Genomic DNA, 16,508 nt, shown 5'->3' with positions numbered 1-16,508 from the left:
TATGCAATTAATGACTACTTATATAATCTAGGTAAGTCTATTTTTTCAATATTATTCCTGAGTTATCTTGCTATATACTTACAATAACAATAACATAAATAAAAAACAAACATTACAAAAATAATCGCACGCGTCGTCGTGTGTCGCACCCAAGGAAGCCGCAGGCTATATATCGATTTCGAATCGAATCGATATACATATATGAAAAGTAATTTTAAAAAATTAACCGAATTCAAATTTGTAATTTTTTTACCGACTTACAAAAAGGAGGAGGTTACTCAATTCGACCGATTCGATATATATTTTTTTTATTTATGTTCGGGGATAATTTCGTCGTTTATGAACCGATTTTGATAATTCTTTTTTTGTTGGAAAGGAGATAACCCTAGGAGATAGATCCTAGAGAAATCGAAGGAAACTCGAAAATCTGCATAACTTTTTACTGGGTGCACCGATTTTGATGATTTTTAATTTAATCGAAAGCCGGTGTTCTTCATGTAGTCACATTTAAATTTTATCGAAATCCGATTACAACTTTTTGATTGACCTTTGATAATCCGTATTTACTTGACTATTTTTTCGTCTACCTACGTTGTATTACTTACCAATATAAATGAAGTAGGTTTTTTCGTTTGCCTGCAAACACAATTATTATCTTATTAGATAATAGTTTATTATCTAAGGTTCATTAGAACAATATTCCACTGTGCCCCGTTCCATAGTGCCCCATAAGAGAGCCAAAGTTTTAAACAAGTTTTATAAAAAGTTAGATTATGTTTTAAACATTCCACACAATTGTCTCAAATAGACAAAATGATTAAGATTAATGAAAAGAAAAATATCATTTACCTATTCATTAAACTTTTTTAATAAAAAGAAAGTACTTTGAAAAGAAATCTCAATTTTTGAACAAGAAAAAATACAATATTTTTCTATTCACAGTTCCATCGTTGTCACGCCGCCATATTTCACTACGTCCTCGTTTGGCGCAGGACGCGCTGTAATTAGTCGAAGCGTTACCACACGAATTACTTTAGAATTCAAATTTTTATCGACACTGTTCCATAGTGCCCGTGTTCCACTGTTCCCCAACTCAGTAGTTGATCCGATGAAGCAAATTAATATAATCGATGCGGTCGGTGCCAGCCTTAGATTAAAAGAAATATTTACATGCGTTAAATATTTTTTTTTTGCTTAGGTAGCAAATATTACTAAAACAGTACTGAGTAAGTAGCCATTTGATTTTACGACACCAAAGACATGGGTCTCAGAAAAAAAGCTTTTATGATAGTGGGGGTTAGAGATGATATTGATGCTGCCAGATGATTTTGAGAATGAGAAAGAAAATCGTAACCTTAGATAAAAAAAAATGAAAAAATATTTTTTTTTTTTTTTATTAGTAATTGTATATTATTAAAATCATCGACGCCTTCCAAAATGCGACGATGTTCTAAGGTATCGCTCGTCTTGCACTGCACTAGTTTTCTCGTTATTCGCTTATGACGTCACCAGCGTGTCGTCCATGGAGCATAGAGATGCTCCATGGTGTCGTCTATACTTGACAACGGCGTGTAGAGAACGGATTAATGACTACGCGCTAGAGATGCGCCAGATTTGAGATATCAGATTTATTATGGCGATTTGATTGATTTTAGTTGATTTGATTTTTTTATTAATTTGATATTAATGTGTTAGCTGATGATAGTTTTATGTTTTTTACCTTTTGTTTTATTCAAATATCAAATTATTTATAGAAAATATAACACGTTTGAGTTGAATTTTGAATAGCTTTAAAACATCTATACCATTTTAACTAGTCTGTTGGCGCAGTTTGTAGTGACTACAGGTCAGCAGGTGCTTTCTGCTCCGGAGGTTATGGGTTCGATTCCCACCCCGAGTCTGTGTGTAATATATATTTATTTATATATGTATTATTTATATGTATGCTTATCAATAAAATTTAGCTATACCAGTCAGCTGTTACCAAGTTATAACACAAGCATAAAGTTGCTTACTTTAGGAACAGATGACCGCGTGTGTATGTTGTAAATATTTATTTATTTATACCTCTTGCGTCACAACCCTAGCGGTCAACTATAGACGACTTCGGCTTTCTGGACATATCATTGCGTATCATTTGCGTGGAATAAGAATGCATGTTTTTATTTCAATGTTTATCAGTAGGTGTAGCTCTAAAAGACTTGATTTTTATATTCGAATGTTGCAGGGATATTCTATTTTCAGAAATGTTGAATTAAAATACTAGAAATATTTATTTAATAACTTTAATTAATATTTTTGCAGTCCGGGTTTTTTGTCACCTATAGACGTCGCTGGCGCATAGGACTCGCGAGCCGTTGTCAAGTATAGGTGACTACGGTGGTCAAAAGGTAAAAAAACATCTACACCATTTGAACTAGCCCGTTGGCGCAGTTTGTAGTGACCCTGCTATTTGCTCCGGAGGTTACGGGTTCGATTCCCACCCCGAGTCTTGTGTGTAAAATATATTTATTTATATATATGTATTATTTACACTTCGGCGTTCTGGACATATCATTTACGTGGAAAAAGAATGCATGTTTTTATTTCAATGTTTCTCAGTACGTGTAGCTCTAAAAGACTTGTTTTTTATACTCGAATGTTGCAGGGATATTCTATTTTCAGAAATGTTAAATTAAAATACTAGAAATATATTTTAATAATTTTATTTAATTTTTTGTGGTCCGGGTTTTTTGTCACCTATAGACGTCGCTGGCGCACAGAACTCGCGAGCCCTTGTCAAGTATAGGTGACTATGGCGGTCAAAAGGAACTAGCCACCCCCTCTTCCCGTGGGTGTCGTAAAACAACTAAGGGATAACATAGTTCCACTACCACCTTGAAACTTAAAAAAGCCGACTGAAGCGGGATAACCATCCAAGCCAAAAGGAATCAAGGAAGCCAAAAATGGGCAGCAGCATCTTCAGTACGACAAAGCCAGCCCTACGGTCACCAATCCACCTGCCCAGCGTGTTGACTATGGGCAAAACACATGAGTTCACGCCATTTATGGCGCGAACTTGTGGAGGCCTATGTCCAGCAGTGGACTACAAGTGGCTGAACCGATGATGAATGATATCTCTTGTCAGATCTTAATACCTCTTCAATTAAATCTTTCGATTATAAAAATTATCATTGAAATCAGTTGGCCCTGTCAGTTCTGACGTGACAGAATATATTTAAAAAAAAAAACAATCAAATTGAGAACCTCCTCTTCTTTGGAAGTCGGTTAACCCATTCCCTGCGGCGATAAAAATTACGCTTATTAGCCAGGTGCGGGAAGGTTTTCGTCGCGAACGCCGATGGGCGTCCTCCACACCTCATTAGGATAATATGGGACGCCGATCGGCGTTTTCAGCATTGTGCAATAAAAATGATCATTTTAGCGCTAAAATCTTATAAAAAACTACAAATACTCCAAACGTGTGGTACTTTCACGATCGTGTTTGGTGTAAAAAATAAATTAACATTAATTAGGATTTTTTTGTGAAGTTTTTGTTCTTTAATAGTTGGATTTTGAAATTTTGGAAACTATAGCGATAAATAGTAATTAAATTATTTTAATTATATAATTATACTTCACTTTTAAACTACAGTCTCATATATTTTAGTTTCAACTGATAACAACGGCTAAATTATCATTATAAATTAATATCAGAGGTTGCAAACCTTTTGATTACTTTTATAATTTTATTATTATTTATTTACAGACCTTTTTTTATAGAGATCTTCGTTAACATGAAAATTAGTATCAAAATGAACTTTTGTTGAAATAATTGATCCAATTCGTCGACATTATATAGAACGGACAAGTTTCAAGTCGTTAAAATTTTAACTTCGTAAATATTTATCTAATAATTTATATAAAAATGAGTAGATGAATTGATACATGTTTATTTGTTTCCAAACACGTTAAATTTTGTTGACTAGTGTTGTCAAAGGATAACTAATTAAGTGATTGATACAATAGACTGAGTAATTTATTCTCATTAAAACGGGAATGATTCTATAATTGATCTAATTTATCCTTTATATTGTAGAATAAGCTTTAACTTATCTAAATATGTGTAAGTTAAATTAATAAAGTTCATAATTAGTTAAGTTAATAAATAAAACGTCCAAGGATTTCGGCTTATAGTAAAATCGCGAATAAAGTAAGACTCACGGTCTTCACGAACGTTCGAAGTTTCGAACTGAGTTTAAAATCATTTTTATCATTATTATTTCTTTTGCCAGGTCTCTTTTCATTTCGTTAAAGAATGTCACAATATGAATAACCGTACGCGTTTGAGCGTTTAAGCGGCGGAGGAGAAGCAGTACTAATACTCTACTAACACTACCTCTATTATAGAAAAAATAATATTAACTAAATACATTAAGGAAATATTGCAAAAAAAAACATAATAGGTATTTATTTAGAATCAAAGGTTGTTAACTCCTGGAAGACGCCGTTAGGCGTCTTTCGCACCTAGGATGGAATACGCATTTTTCAAAAAGTTATTTTTCAAACAAATATTCGGAAACGGCGAGCAGTACCTTGTTGTATTTTTAAAGAAATGTGCCTATATTGCAAGTATAATTTTTTGTGACTTGTTTTCGCCAAAATAAAAGGAATTGAAAAAAAACGCCGATGGGCGTCCTTCGCACCTCAATGTTAAATCAAAAAACGCCGATAGGCGTCCGCCGCAGCGAATGGGTTAAAAAGTACATTAGCGATTGAACGACATTTTCGCTATTAACAAATTTGTGACTGGTTGCTAACATTGGCTTACAAACTTGTAGTCAATTTGTAATAAGTTTTTTTCACTGCATTTGTGAAATTTTTTATCTACAAATTGTTTCCAACCTCGTATTTGAATTATTAATTTTTTCATCAATTTTCAAATTTATAAAGCTTGCATTGTTCATTTACTCTTCCATACTTTTTCAATTCACAATACACACATCACTGCAAGTGTTTCATAATAATAAACTATTTTTGTGAATTAACTCAAATAAACTACATAAATTTAAAATTCCCTTTACGAATTAAAATTTAAAAAAAGAAACAATTTTTATTTATCACTTTATTGTGTCAATAAGCACTTATGACTGAGCTGCAGCTGGAGCAGCGGTAGCAGCAGCCTCTTCACGTATACGGTCCTTCTTAAGAGTTCCCATAAATGCAGCCTTGTCAGCTGGTGTCTGGAAGCGACCATGACCAAATTTGGACGAAGTGTCGATGAACTTTAGATTGATCTTCTCAAGTGCTGCCCTCTTAGTGTGTACACGCAGAGACTGAAAAATGGTTAATTTTATAAACTAAAGTAATATTTTTTAGAGGTGATGTTGCTTACTTTGACATAAGTTTTGATAGAAATATCAAGCATTTTTCGTGTCACTAATTTCAAGATTGTAGAACAGTGGTACACAGACTATTGGTGGTCCACAAACCAGCGAGTGAGAATCTTACCGGGGCTATAATTAAGTATGAATTACTCCAGTTTTATCTATATCAGTTAGTGCTCTGTAGCAAAACATACCTTTTGACAAATGGTCCCTCAACAGTAAGAACCACTGTTTTGAAAAATAAATTTAAGTACAAAACCATCCTCATAGATTATTATAAATAACTTATTTTGATACAAATAGTAACTTACTTTTCTTAAAGTAATGACACGCTTCTTAGGTCCCATACAACATCCCTTAATCATGACAAAGTCATTATTGACTTCACCATAATGAGGGAAACCACCCATTGGAGTAATAGATTTCTCTGACAAGTCATATTCAGTAGAAGCATTGTTCTTAATAACTTTTCCATCCTTGGTATGGATTCCTGAAAACATAAAAATGAACTGATATAGAGCTCTACTTGAAAATTTTCTCTTACAATATTCCAATAAGTATAACTATCTTAAACCCAAAACATACTGCCTTGCTTTTATTGCAAGCCTGAACAAGTAAAATTCATTGCGACATTACAAACTACTTAGTACAAGATCTTAGACTAATTTAAATAAAGTTTAAAACACTAACTCCACTTCTAAATATACTTCATGATGAAACCCATAATAGATATTGATATCTACAAAACCATAACCAAAAACATCTTATTTAGAGCAAATTTATGTAAATGTGATACGAGTAAAAACTTACCAGACAAATTCGAAAATAATTTTCTTGGCTTCTATTGATTTACTGCTACAACTAGTTTACCCTAATATATTTTACTACAAACTATCAATAATAATTACCTTGTCCAATTCTATAGATTTTCTTGTTCATTTCAGTACGGTGATGGTAACCCTTCTGACCAGCACGAGCAACAGTAAATGACACTCTTGAAGGATGCCATGCTCCAATACAAGCAACTTTACGCAAACCCTTGTGAGTCTTACGTGGGAGCTTCTTGGTGTGCCAACGAGATGTAACACCTTAAAAATTAAGATTCATTATATGAAATTAGAATTTTATCCCTTATCAAGGCTAAGTGCGACAGTTAATAAATGCTATCAATAATAAATGTACTTCAGCTTTTAAAGTTCCCCAAAAGCACAAGTACATTATCAAGATTCAATAACAATAGACAAAAATATAATATATTAGTGTAGATATTTACCTTTGTATCCTTTACCCTTCGTGACTCCAATGCAGTCAATCATCTCATCTTGAGTAAAGACAGAATCAATGGGGATGGGCTTCTCTAGATGTTCTCTCGCCCATTTTACTTTGTCTTCAACAGTTCCACCATTTACTTGGATCTCCATGATATGGGCTTTCTTTTGTCTTTGTTTAAGAAGTTTCATTTGCGTGTGTGCAATGATTCTGATAACACTGCAGTAACGGATCATTTTCTTAAAGTCCTTTTCAATAGACTTGCGGCCCAGTTCATCTTGCCATTTCTTGCTAGACTTGGTAAAGGCCTTCTTCTTGCACTTATACCTAATTAGAGTGGATAAGGTAAAGAGCTGCTGTAAGAGAAACCTAGTAGCCTCTTCTTTGAGCGGAGACAACTTGGTAACAATATGCTCGCGGCATATTAACAATAAACCCTCATCTAACGAGAGGAGAGCTTTAATAGTTGATATTAGAAATTGATACATGATTTATATTATGATGTTCTTTAAACATTTGTTAAAATCATACATACCAGTTCTTGTAGAAGCGACGACGGCAGTCTTCGGACATGTGTTCAGCCCATACGGTCAAAAGAGCGCGAAGGCCATGTGGTGTCTCGATGTAACCGACAACACCAACACAGACCATAGGCGGAGTCTCAATGATGGTCACAGCTTCGACGATCTCCTTCTTGTTGATCTCTTAGGAATTAAAATAAATAAATAGCACATCAAAACACGTTACACAGCAACACACGTGAGCGTTAAAGTTACTTACTTGACCCAGGACGGTCGGGTTCACGGACCACGTGGGTCATACCAGCTTTGTAGCCAATGAAGGCAGTAAGATGCACTGGCTTGCTAGGATCATCTTTCGGGAAAGCCTTAACCTTACCACGGTGGCGGCGGGATCTCTTCTTGGGATAGAATCCCATAGAGCCATGGCGAGGCGCCGAAAATTTTCTATGCGACTGGAATAAACAATTAAAGGAGTTAATGTTTAATTAGAAGAAAAAAAAATAGTGAAAATAAATGTTGCAATCAGTCCGCCCTAGTACAATCTTCATTTTATTTCAGGTTCTAACCGTATAAAATTTGTATATGTTTGTCTCATCATTTTTAACATCAAGGGAAAAAAAATAAATAAAAGATAACAATAATAACTCAATTTTACGTGAAGAGAATAACATATAATAAAATATAATAAAAGGATTAAAAAGAAACTTTGCGATAAATATAACTACGTCAAAACGTACCATGTCTGCCGACTATCGCAACAAAAATGGCCGGGTCAAACGAATTTGACGTGTGACGAAGTCACGATCAGTCACTTTATGACAGAACCATGGAGCATAGAGAGAAGGAGAACGATCGCTATAGAAAATAGTGTCCCGAAAATATCGACGAAATAGCGTAGCGCTGCGATCGCTAAGTTGCCTCAATAAAAGCGCGGGCTGTTGTGCGCTAATTTGAAATGATCTATCCATATCTAGTTTAGTCCGATCATTTTATTAGACATTCGAAGGTGCATAAATTCCCAACAAGCTGAAAAATCGTTTCTAGGATACAACAATTCAAAAAGTTGTAAAAGTTGTTATCGTCATAATATACACACGTTTCTACGCTTTTACAGATGTTGTTTCGAATTTACACTAGCGTGTAATAAAAAAGATACGGATCGTTAGATTTTCAATAGCTTAATTTAATTATGTTGTCCTTTTAAATTGCTCACCTTAAAAAAATATTGAAATTTATTATTGAAATTATTGATAAATGAATATTTTTCAACGAGTTTTTTGATGTTTAATAAAATAATTAAAGGTGAGCAATTTAAAGGGACGACGTAGTTGAATTGAGCTATTGAAAATCTAACGATTGGAATCTTTTCTATTACGAATATCCGCAATTTTTTTTGGCTTGCCATCATTGTCTATGCGCATGCGCAGCGCTCAGCTGTCTTATAATATAAATATTGAATTTGTTCAAACTATTTATATTTATTTAAAAATTAAGGAAAGTGGATCTGTTCCAAACTATACTTGAGCAATTATAAATGTAACTTGAGCAACTTTTTAACAAATTGAGCAATTTAAAATATTGTATACATCAAAAGATATAGGAATTTGAAATTATTGATAAATAAATATTTTTCAAGGACTTTTTTTGATTTTTAATGAAATAATTTAAGGTGAGCAATTTAAAAGTACATTATAGTTGAATTGAGTTATTAAAAATCTATCGATTAGTATTTTTTTTATTACAAATATCGTAGGTTTCTGTGGTTGTTATACTCCGGCCACTGAGAGAATGCGTTCCTGACACCTGTCAATTCGTCATGACTAGTGATGTACAATAAATAACATTAATAATATTTTTTAACGTTATTTATTGGATTCAGTATACATATTTATTCAATTTAATTTATACGTTGTTATTTTTTATAGGAATTATATTTCAATAATATATTCAATGAATATTAACATGTAAATTAATTTTTGATAGATCAATTAATTGAATTGAATCGTAATTTCTGAATGTAACAAAGGAAAAAAATATATAATAATGTTTTATTTATTGGAAAATGTATATTATGAAATACATAGTTTTAAGCCTTAAACAATGAAAACTATGTCAAACAATTTTTAAACTTTCAATTCGCTTTAGGAGAAGCTGTCATCTTCACTAACGTGTATAATAAAATTATTGTCGATCATAGTATCTATACCTATATCGCAGTCAAAGTCATCAAATATAATCTTTTTAGTTTTTTCAACCACCTTCATCCAGTCATCTCTTATGACTTTTTCGCATGTTTCTTTTAAAAGCATCTTCATCTTTTTCAAAATCAAAGTAGTAAGTAATTTTAATTTCAACGCTTTTTTAAATTCATCTGACTGATATTATGACACTAATTTTCTTAAGCTTTGTTGGGCGTACCTTTTTGTATTATTACTTTTATTAAATACTAAGTACATTATATATTATAAAATCATAACGTTTTATTTAATATTATACCGCCATATTATATTAAGATTACAAAAATATTCGATTATAAAATACAATTGCCTCGTTATTTTTTCACATCACTGTCTCACAAAAACAAACAGTTGATATAACCTTGGAACAGCGTCATTCTACGTGGTTTGACTTTTAAAAGCTAAGTAATTCTAATAATTTTAGCCCAAAATTAATACATTTATTGTAAATTGGAATAATTATTCTAATTTTAATGTTATCACTCGTTAATAAGGTAAATATAAGATCTTTAAAATTTTGCCGTAAATTGTACGCCACTTTAAAGTTATATCGTCAACAGGGCTGCCAGGTGCACAAAAAGTGTGATCGTACGCCAACTACAAAAAAAAATCGTATGCCAAGGAAATTTTGAAATAAAAAGATTGTACAGCCCTTTAAGACTAAGTACTAATTTTTTGTGCAGCACATATTTTTATTACTTATATTTTTATGTTACACTCATACAAAATATTTTGTGGTCATATTTTTTAATAAACAAAATTTGTTGGGTCAAAATTCGTAAAATTTTCGTTTCTTCTTAATTAATTGCTTAGCTTCTTAATAAATGGAGCATAAACTGAATGGTTTAATATCGAAAAAGGTGTTAGACAGGGATGTGTAGTGTCACCGTGGCTGTTTAATCTATTCATGGACAATTGTTTGACATATTTAAAAGAGAATGAAAATGGATTGAGAATGAATGAGTTACTCGTCAAATGTCTTCTCTATGCTGATGATCAAGTATTACTTGCGTCTTCGCACGAGGAGTTGCAGAAGATGGTTACTGATATGAGTGGAGCCTTTGTAAGAAAGGAAATGAAGATGAATGTAAAGAAGACGAAAGTGATGGTGTTTGAAAGAGATGAGGCAGTGACAGACTGCAATATCGTGATTGGAGATGAACAAATTGAACAGGTGAATGAGTTCGTGTATCTAGGTTCAAAGTTTACATGAGATGGAAAGTATGAGAGTGATATTGAAAGAAGAGTGAATGCAGGAAACAGGGTGAATGGAGCTTTGCACTCATTTATGAGCAGTCAGAAGGTGTCTTGATTGGTCTAACAAGGCTCGTTTAGCTGTGCATGAGAGGGTGTTAGTTTCGACACTCATGTACGAAAGTGAAAGTTAGGTATAGCAGAAGAAACATGAAAGCAGGAGAAAATAGGAATTAAACTGAGTGACAGGATAGGAATTAGTGAGATAAGAAAACGTTGTGGTCTGAAAGAAGATGTAGTGACAAAAATTGAGAAAGGTATGCTCAGATGGTTTGGTCATGTCGAGAGAATGAGTGAAGAACGATTAACGAAAAAAGTGTATAAGGCAAGTGTGGATGGAAGGGTTGGAAGGGGTAGACCTAGGCCGACGTTCCGAGACCAAATAAGGGACGTCTTGAAAAAAGGCCAGGTCAAGAGTACCCTAAACCGAAGAGCATCTATGAAGGGAATAATGAAAGTGGACGAAGCGAAAGAAGTATGTAAGGATCGTAGCAAGTGGAAAGAAGTGGTCTAAACGAATTTTGATAATTTATAATAAAAAATTAGTACTTAGTCTTAAAGGGCTGTACGATCTTTTTATTTCAAAATTTCCTTGACATACGATTTTTTTTGTAGTTGACGTACGATCACACTTTTTGTGCACCTGGCAGCCCTGATTTCTACTATTCAATGTACTCTGTGGTTTTTACAGAGTAACTACAGAGTCACAGACTCACAGAGTATAGTAATACTTACAGAAATACAGAGTACAGATGTTGTCGATTGGTTTTTAAAATTAAAATTAGTATAAATTATTTTAAAGTATAAACTTATATATCTTTATTTAACATTTAGTAAGGGAATTTAAGAAACAGTTTGTATAAACCATCGTATTAAACGAAAACGACATGGCTGGCCCTATAGAAAGGATTCAAGTTCTTGATGAGATTGAAAAAGATATCATTACATGTTTACAATGTGCTGGTACGCATTCAGTTACCGTTTGTTTTTTGCATTTTATGATAATTATATAATATCATTTCACTTGTAGCTCAAGCTTTGTTGGAGTTGGGTAAAGAAAGATCAAGTCAAAAACAAGCTGAGAGTAATACGTCTCAATTCCTTAGAACTTTAAATCAAGTGGAATCGAAACTAAGCGATCAAATAAACTATTTGACTCAAGTGTCTACTGGTCAACCTCATGAAGGCTCAGGATATGCTTCACAAAAAGTACTTCAAATGGCTTGGCATCGCCTTGAACATGTGCGTTCTTGGGTAAATGAACTGGAAAGACACAAAGCATCTCACTTAGCTGCAGGAAATAGAACAACTCCAGGAGTATTAAATGGTAATATGCAATCATCTGGCACAAGTACTCAGTAAGAAGATCTACTTTAAATCATAAGCTGTCTGTGTTTATGATTATATTAATTTACAAATATTAAGTGTTTAATTTATTTTTAATAAATCTATCAACTGACCGATATATTTTATTTACCTGTACTTTACAAATAGATAAGGTATATATTATAGCAATACTTTTAAAAATTGTATTACACTGAATTAATATACTCTATCTCAGTCTTGGTGTATATCTTAATCCTTGCGGATCTCCCCATTGTGCCTTGGCAAGCACCTTAAACTAAATCTTGGTTTTTATTAATGACACCGGATTGCAATTGTTACCCATAATAGGGAATAGATCCACTAAACCATAATGGAGTAGTGTTTTGGATTAGGATCTGACCCCTTTCCTACATGGGGAAAGATCTATGCCCAGCAGTGGGACGTTACAGGCTGAATCATAGAGAATATGTAAACTGTCCTCTAAATCCAGATACAGTAGAACATCAAAAGACATCAACTGCCTTGCCCATCTGCAGCAGCGGGTCAGGATCAGTAACTCTACTATTATGAGCGATTGAAGAAACCGCGGAATGTCATAGACGATGCGACTTTCCCTGTCTCCCAGGGCAATGTTTTGAATACGTTAGACATGTCCAGCTGACCACCCACAACACTCCACTAAGCAAAAAAACCCCAATCCCTCTTATTTCCAGATGTATTTTATGGACAACAAGGGTGTAAATAAAAAGTAGACTGCCAGTAACCAAAAATTTATTAAATAGAATACAATGATATTATTATGAGAAATGTCTAGTGGAATTTTTTATTTGTGCTCTTAAATTAAAGATTGTGAATATTAAACAATTTTTGTTGCAAAATAAAATATATTATGATTAAATTATTGTGAGAGGTATAAAATGTATATTTTTACAAGTTAAATTAAATTCCAAGTTTTCACCTAAGGATAATATTATGCTGTAAGCCTTCATGTTACAAATCTAATTTTATTTCTCTTTACATTGAGCACAAAGGACATGTGAAGTAGTGGAAATACATCTTGATATATATAGTAAACAAAAATGCAAATTTAAAACTAAATTATTTTGAATGTCAAATGCTTTCAACAGTTGAAAATAACACTACACATTGATAAAACACGGCATTATTTAGCTAATACATACATACATCTAATAAATTAATTAATATAATACATTCCTCACTGTAGTTAACACGTTGTACTGTATCAATGTGATGTGATCATCATAAGGGGCAATTATCTATGCAGAATTTTTTGCACAAGGAAAGTTACACTTTGATGAAACAAACTATTAGTCTGAAACTTTCCTGCTTAATGTAAGTGAATTTTTAAATAAACACATCATTCCCTTATGACAAAAGCTGAAATCACTCCTCTTTTCAGCTTCGTTGATTGGCATTCGCCTGTCTGAATTTTTCTATATCATCTAAAGACTTTTTAGCTTTAGAAGATATATCATCCATGGATCTTCTTGCTGTAATTGTAATGTCATCTAAAGACTTTTTAGTATGTGACAGGAGCTCATCTGTACTTTTGCAGGCTGTATTTGCCAATTCTTTTATCTCCGAGTCTAGCTTGCCTATAACCCACTCAATTGCTTGACGACCTTTTCCCGCATTAAGCGAAATTTTATTTGCCAACAGGTCTTCCATGTAGCTACTCAGTGGAACACCCTGAAAGTGAAAATATTACAAATAAATTGTGTTACAGAATTCTTTTTTTATTACATTTGTTACAATATAATAGTGCAACAAAAAAAAAAAAGAAACATTATTTAAAGCACTTAAAAAATTATTGCAGTTATGTGTTTGTTACATATTATTTAAATTAATGGAACAAAGTGTGTACATTCATTTGACAACAAATATTTTAATACGTATATGATACTCTATTTTTGGATATCAATTCAAACAATGACAATTATTTAACATTTTGTCAAAAATAATAGGAGAACAAATTCTAATTAAAATATACACATTTACAATTTACAACTTAAGAAATGAATATTTACATATAGACGACACATTGGCGCAACGGTCACATACAAATACCGTGCTCTGGGTGTTTCTGCAGTCCTTGTGGGTCTCCCCATCATGCCTAAGAGACCATGTTAAGCTGTCGGTTTCGGTTGTTATCAAGTACACCTGATAGCGATTGTTACTCATAGTAGGTAATATATCCGCCAACCTGCATTGGAGCAGTGTGTTGGATTAAGCTCTGATCCTTCTCCTACATGGGGAAAGAGGCCTATGCCCAGCAGTAGGATATTACAGGCTGAAGCAATTCATAGATAGTTACTTATGGTACAAATCATGTCCGTGTGGAATGGTGTCAAGAATGGTGGGAGCATTTCCCTGTTGAATCGCTATACCGAATCTCTGGGCAAAAAATGCACCAGCCTTTTTTTCACCAGTGGAGGCAATGAGGCGAGGAGTTATCTCTTTAAAAAAAAAATTTGCACTGCTACGCCAAGGTCTAAGTGTTTCGACTTCAAGCGGCACAGATGTAATTTGGAATTAGTGACAAATATTTCTACCGAAGTGTACTTAACTGTTTCATCAACAGCATTGTACCGACAAAACATCAGATTTGTGGTCTCCAATTTCATTTCTCGCTCATTAGGATTCACGTTAGTTAGTTAGATAGACGTTAGATAATCTGACAAGTATACAAAAATGGAACATAAGGCAAAAAGTATTATGAATGGATTATATGAAGTCTTACAACTTTATTTCGCACAAAAAAAAAATTACTTCTTATCATAAATTTTGTAATTCTATTTTTACAGTTTCAAGCAATGTCATTTCTTTACCATATCAATTTAAATATTACAATGGCTAATATTAGATAATAATAGCTTTAATCTTTGCCAAATTTTATCTTTTTGTCTAATCATTTGGACAAAGACCCGATTCTTGAGACCTAACCAGACAACATTATATTTATCTAGTGGAACTATAATCTACAGGTGTCTGATATACAAAGAAATGTTAAAAAAGGGCTAGGATTTTTTTTTCACATAGAATTACAAACCCTCCATTTGGAGAAACACAGTTAGTATATATAGACCTTATATAATATTTATCACCATGAAAGAAAATTTACTTTTAATTTTTTTACATAAAAATTTAAATATTTTTGGTACATCATTAGTTAGCGTCTAAAGATTACTTATCAGTCATTACTATGACCTTCAAGATAAATATTTTCAATATTTCAACAGAGAAATAAACAAAAATATAACTAAAATATAATAATGACAATTTTAATACTTACTTGTACAGTAACCACTGCTTCTTGTGTTAGCAGAGTTTTTGTAGGATCAGAGGGATGAGGAGTGTATTTAACCGTTTCATCAACAGCAATGTACCGACAAAATGTCAGATTTGTGGTCTTCAAAGTCATTTCTCGCTCATTAGGATTCACTTCTGACTTCTCGCTGGCATAGCATATCTTAGCTGTGCCAATAAGCTAAAACAATGTTTGATTACATGTGGAAGTTGCATGATTGATGACATATTTAAAATACAAAGAAAATATACGAAATAGGTACATTAAATAATAAAACTTACCGCTTGTGCCCATCGTGGAAAAAACCACTTCGAACTAACAAGTCTATGCGTTACTAAGATGCCATTTACGACCTTTCTATCGACAACATCGATTCCTACAACAGCAGGGTTCATTGGATTAGGGTATTTTCTCCATGCTGCTTGAGCAACCGTTTCCCAAGGATGGCTGCAACAAAACAAAACGTTTAATCATTTAAACGTATTGAATTATACCAGCGTATCTTCGTAAATGTTGCGTCACAACATACTTGAAAGTATGTTCGGATGTCCAAATCTTCATTTTTCACAAAGTTCACTATTCTGGAATGGATTAGAAACACTAATGGCTATACCATTAATTTTATAGAATTTTAAATTCGGGTTACATTACGTTAGTAACAACATAACTACACTCCCTCACATCCGTCGTCACTAAAAAGACTCAAAGAGTATATAAAAGTAAGAACTTTGATATCGATAGACAGTTTTTAATTGATTTGACACCTTTTTGACATTTGCACAACGTAGAAAAGAAAAACTGTTTAAGATAGTAACAAGTTAAAATAAAATTTGATTAAATTAAGCAGTAATCTTAGAAACGAATTACATATTAAAATCACGAAATGTTAAAAGTAACAAAAAATAAAGTTATACAAATATAAAACTGTTTTCAAATATATTTATAACTACCAGCAGCGGAAATCTCAAATTTTGAAGTAAAGGTTTTTTAAGCACGCTTGGCTTGGAGAGTAAGCTGGTAAATGCATGACAAAAAGCGTTACGAAAAGTGTGATTGGGCGAAGCGAAAGAAAGTTGAGAGAGATATATAAGTTAGTAAAGATAGAAAGAGAGAGAGAGAGAGAGATACGTTAAAGCACACTTCTTTTTTTATATACTAGCATAGCTAGTATTTACATATAAGTGTAATGAAAAAACACTAGTTTCAA

The 16,508-nt window shown here is 32.9% G+C and overlaps 3 protein-coding genes and 1 non-coding gene across 4 annotated transcripts; 1 reads left to right on the top strand and 3 right to left on the bottom strand.

Moving 5' to 3' along the window:
- Window positions 1-5,089: 5,089 nt before the first annotated feature.
- On the bottom strand, window positions 5,090-7,987 carry LOC123669459 (60S ribosomal protein L3). Its single transcript, XM_045603062.1, has 7 exons — window positions 7,894-7,987; window positions 7,416-7,608; window positions 7,171-7,339; window positions 6,640-6,962; window positions 6,275-6,454; window positions 5,678-5,856; window positions 5,090-5,315 (listed from the first exon to the last, which is right to left on the bottom strand). The coding sequence occupies exons 1-7, from the start codon at window positions 7,894-7,896 to the stop codon at window positions 5,124-5,126; spliced, it is 1,239 nt and encodes a 412-aa protein (XP_045459018.1). The 5' UTR covers window positions 7,897-7,987; the 3' UTR covers window positions 5,090-5,123.
- On the bottom strand, window positions 7,675-7,754 carry LOC123669811. Its single transcript, XR_006745804.1, has one exon. It is a non-coding gene; the product is annotated as a small nucleolar RNA U43 (small nucleolar RNA).
- A 3,368-nt stretch (window positions 7,988-11,355) lies between the features above and the next one.
- LOC123669169 (mediator of RNA polymerase II transcription subunit 11) lies at window positions 11,356-12,107 on the top strand. Its single transcript, XM_045602797.1, has 2 exons — window positions 11,356-11,610; window positions 11,678-12,107. Exons 1-2 carry the CDS (start codon window positions 11,535-11,537, stop codon window positions 12,007-12,009), a joined length of 408 nt encoding a protein of 135 aa, XP_045458753.1. The 5' UTR covers window positions 11,356-11,534; the 3' UTR covers window positions 12,010-12,107.
- A 620-nt stretch (window positions 12,108-12,727) lies between these two features.
- LOC123669458 (protein slowmo) lies at window positions 12,728-16,034 on the bottom strand. Its single transcript, XM_045603061.1, has 4 exons — window positions 15,831-16,034; window positions 15,583-15,748; window positions 15,287-15,481; window positions 12,728-13,683 (listed from the first exon to the last, which is right to left on the bottom strand). The coding sequence occupies exons 1-4, from the start codon at window positions 15,860-15,862 to the stop codon at window positions 13,390-13,392; spliced, it is 687 nt and encodes a 228-aa protein (XP_045459017.1). The 5' UTR covers window positions 15,863-16,034; the 3' UTR covers window positions 12,728-13,389.
- Window positions 16,035-16,508: the final 474 nt, after the last annotated feature.

This window comes from Melitaea cinxia, chromosome 3 (genome assembly GCF_905220565.1).
Source record: "Melitaea cinxia chromosome 3, ilMelCinx1.1, whole genome shotgun sequence".
NCBI lineage: Eukaryota > Metazoa > Arthropoda > Insecta > Lepidoptera > Nymphalidae > Melitaea > Melitaea cinxia.
This window is presented reverse-complemented; position numbering and strand designations above follow the sequence as displayed.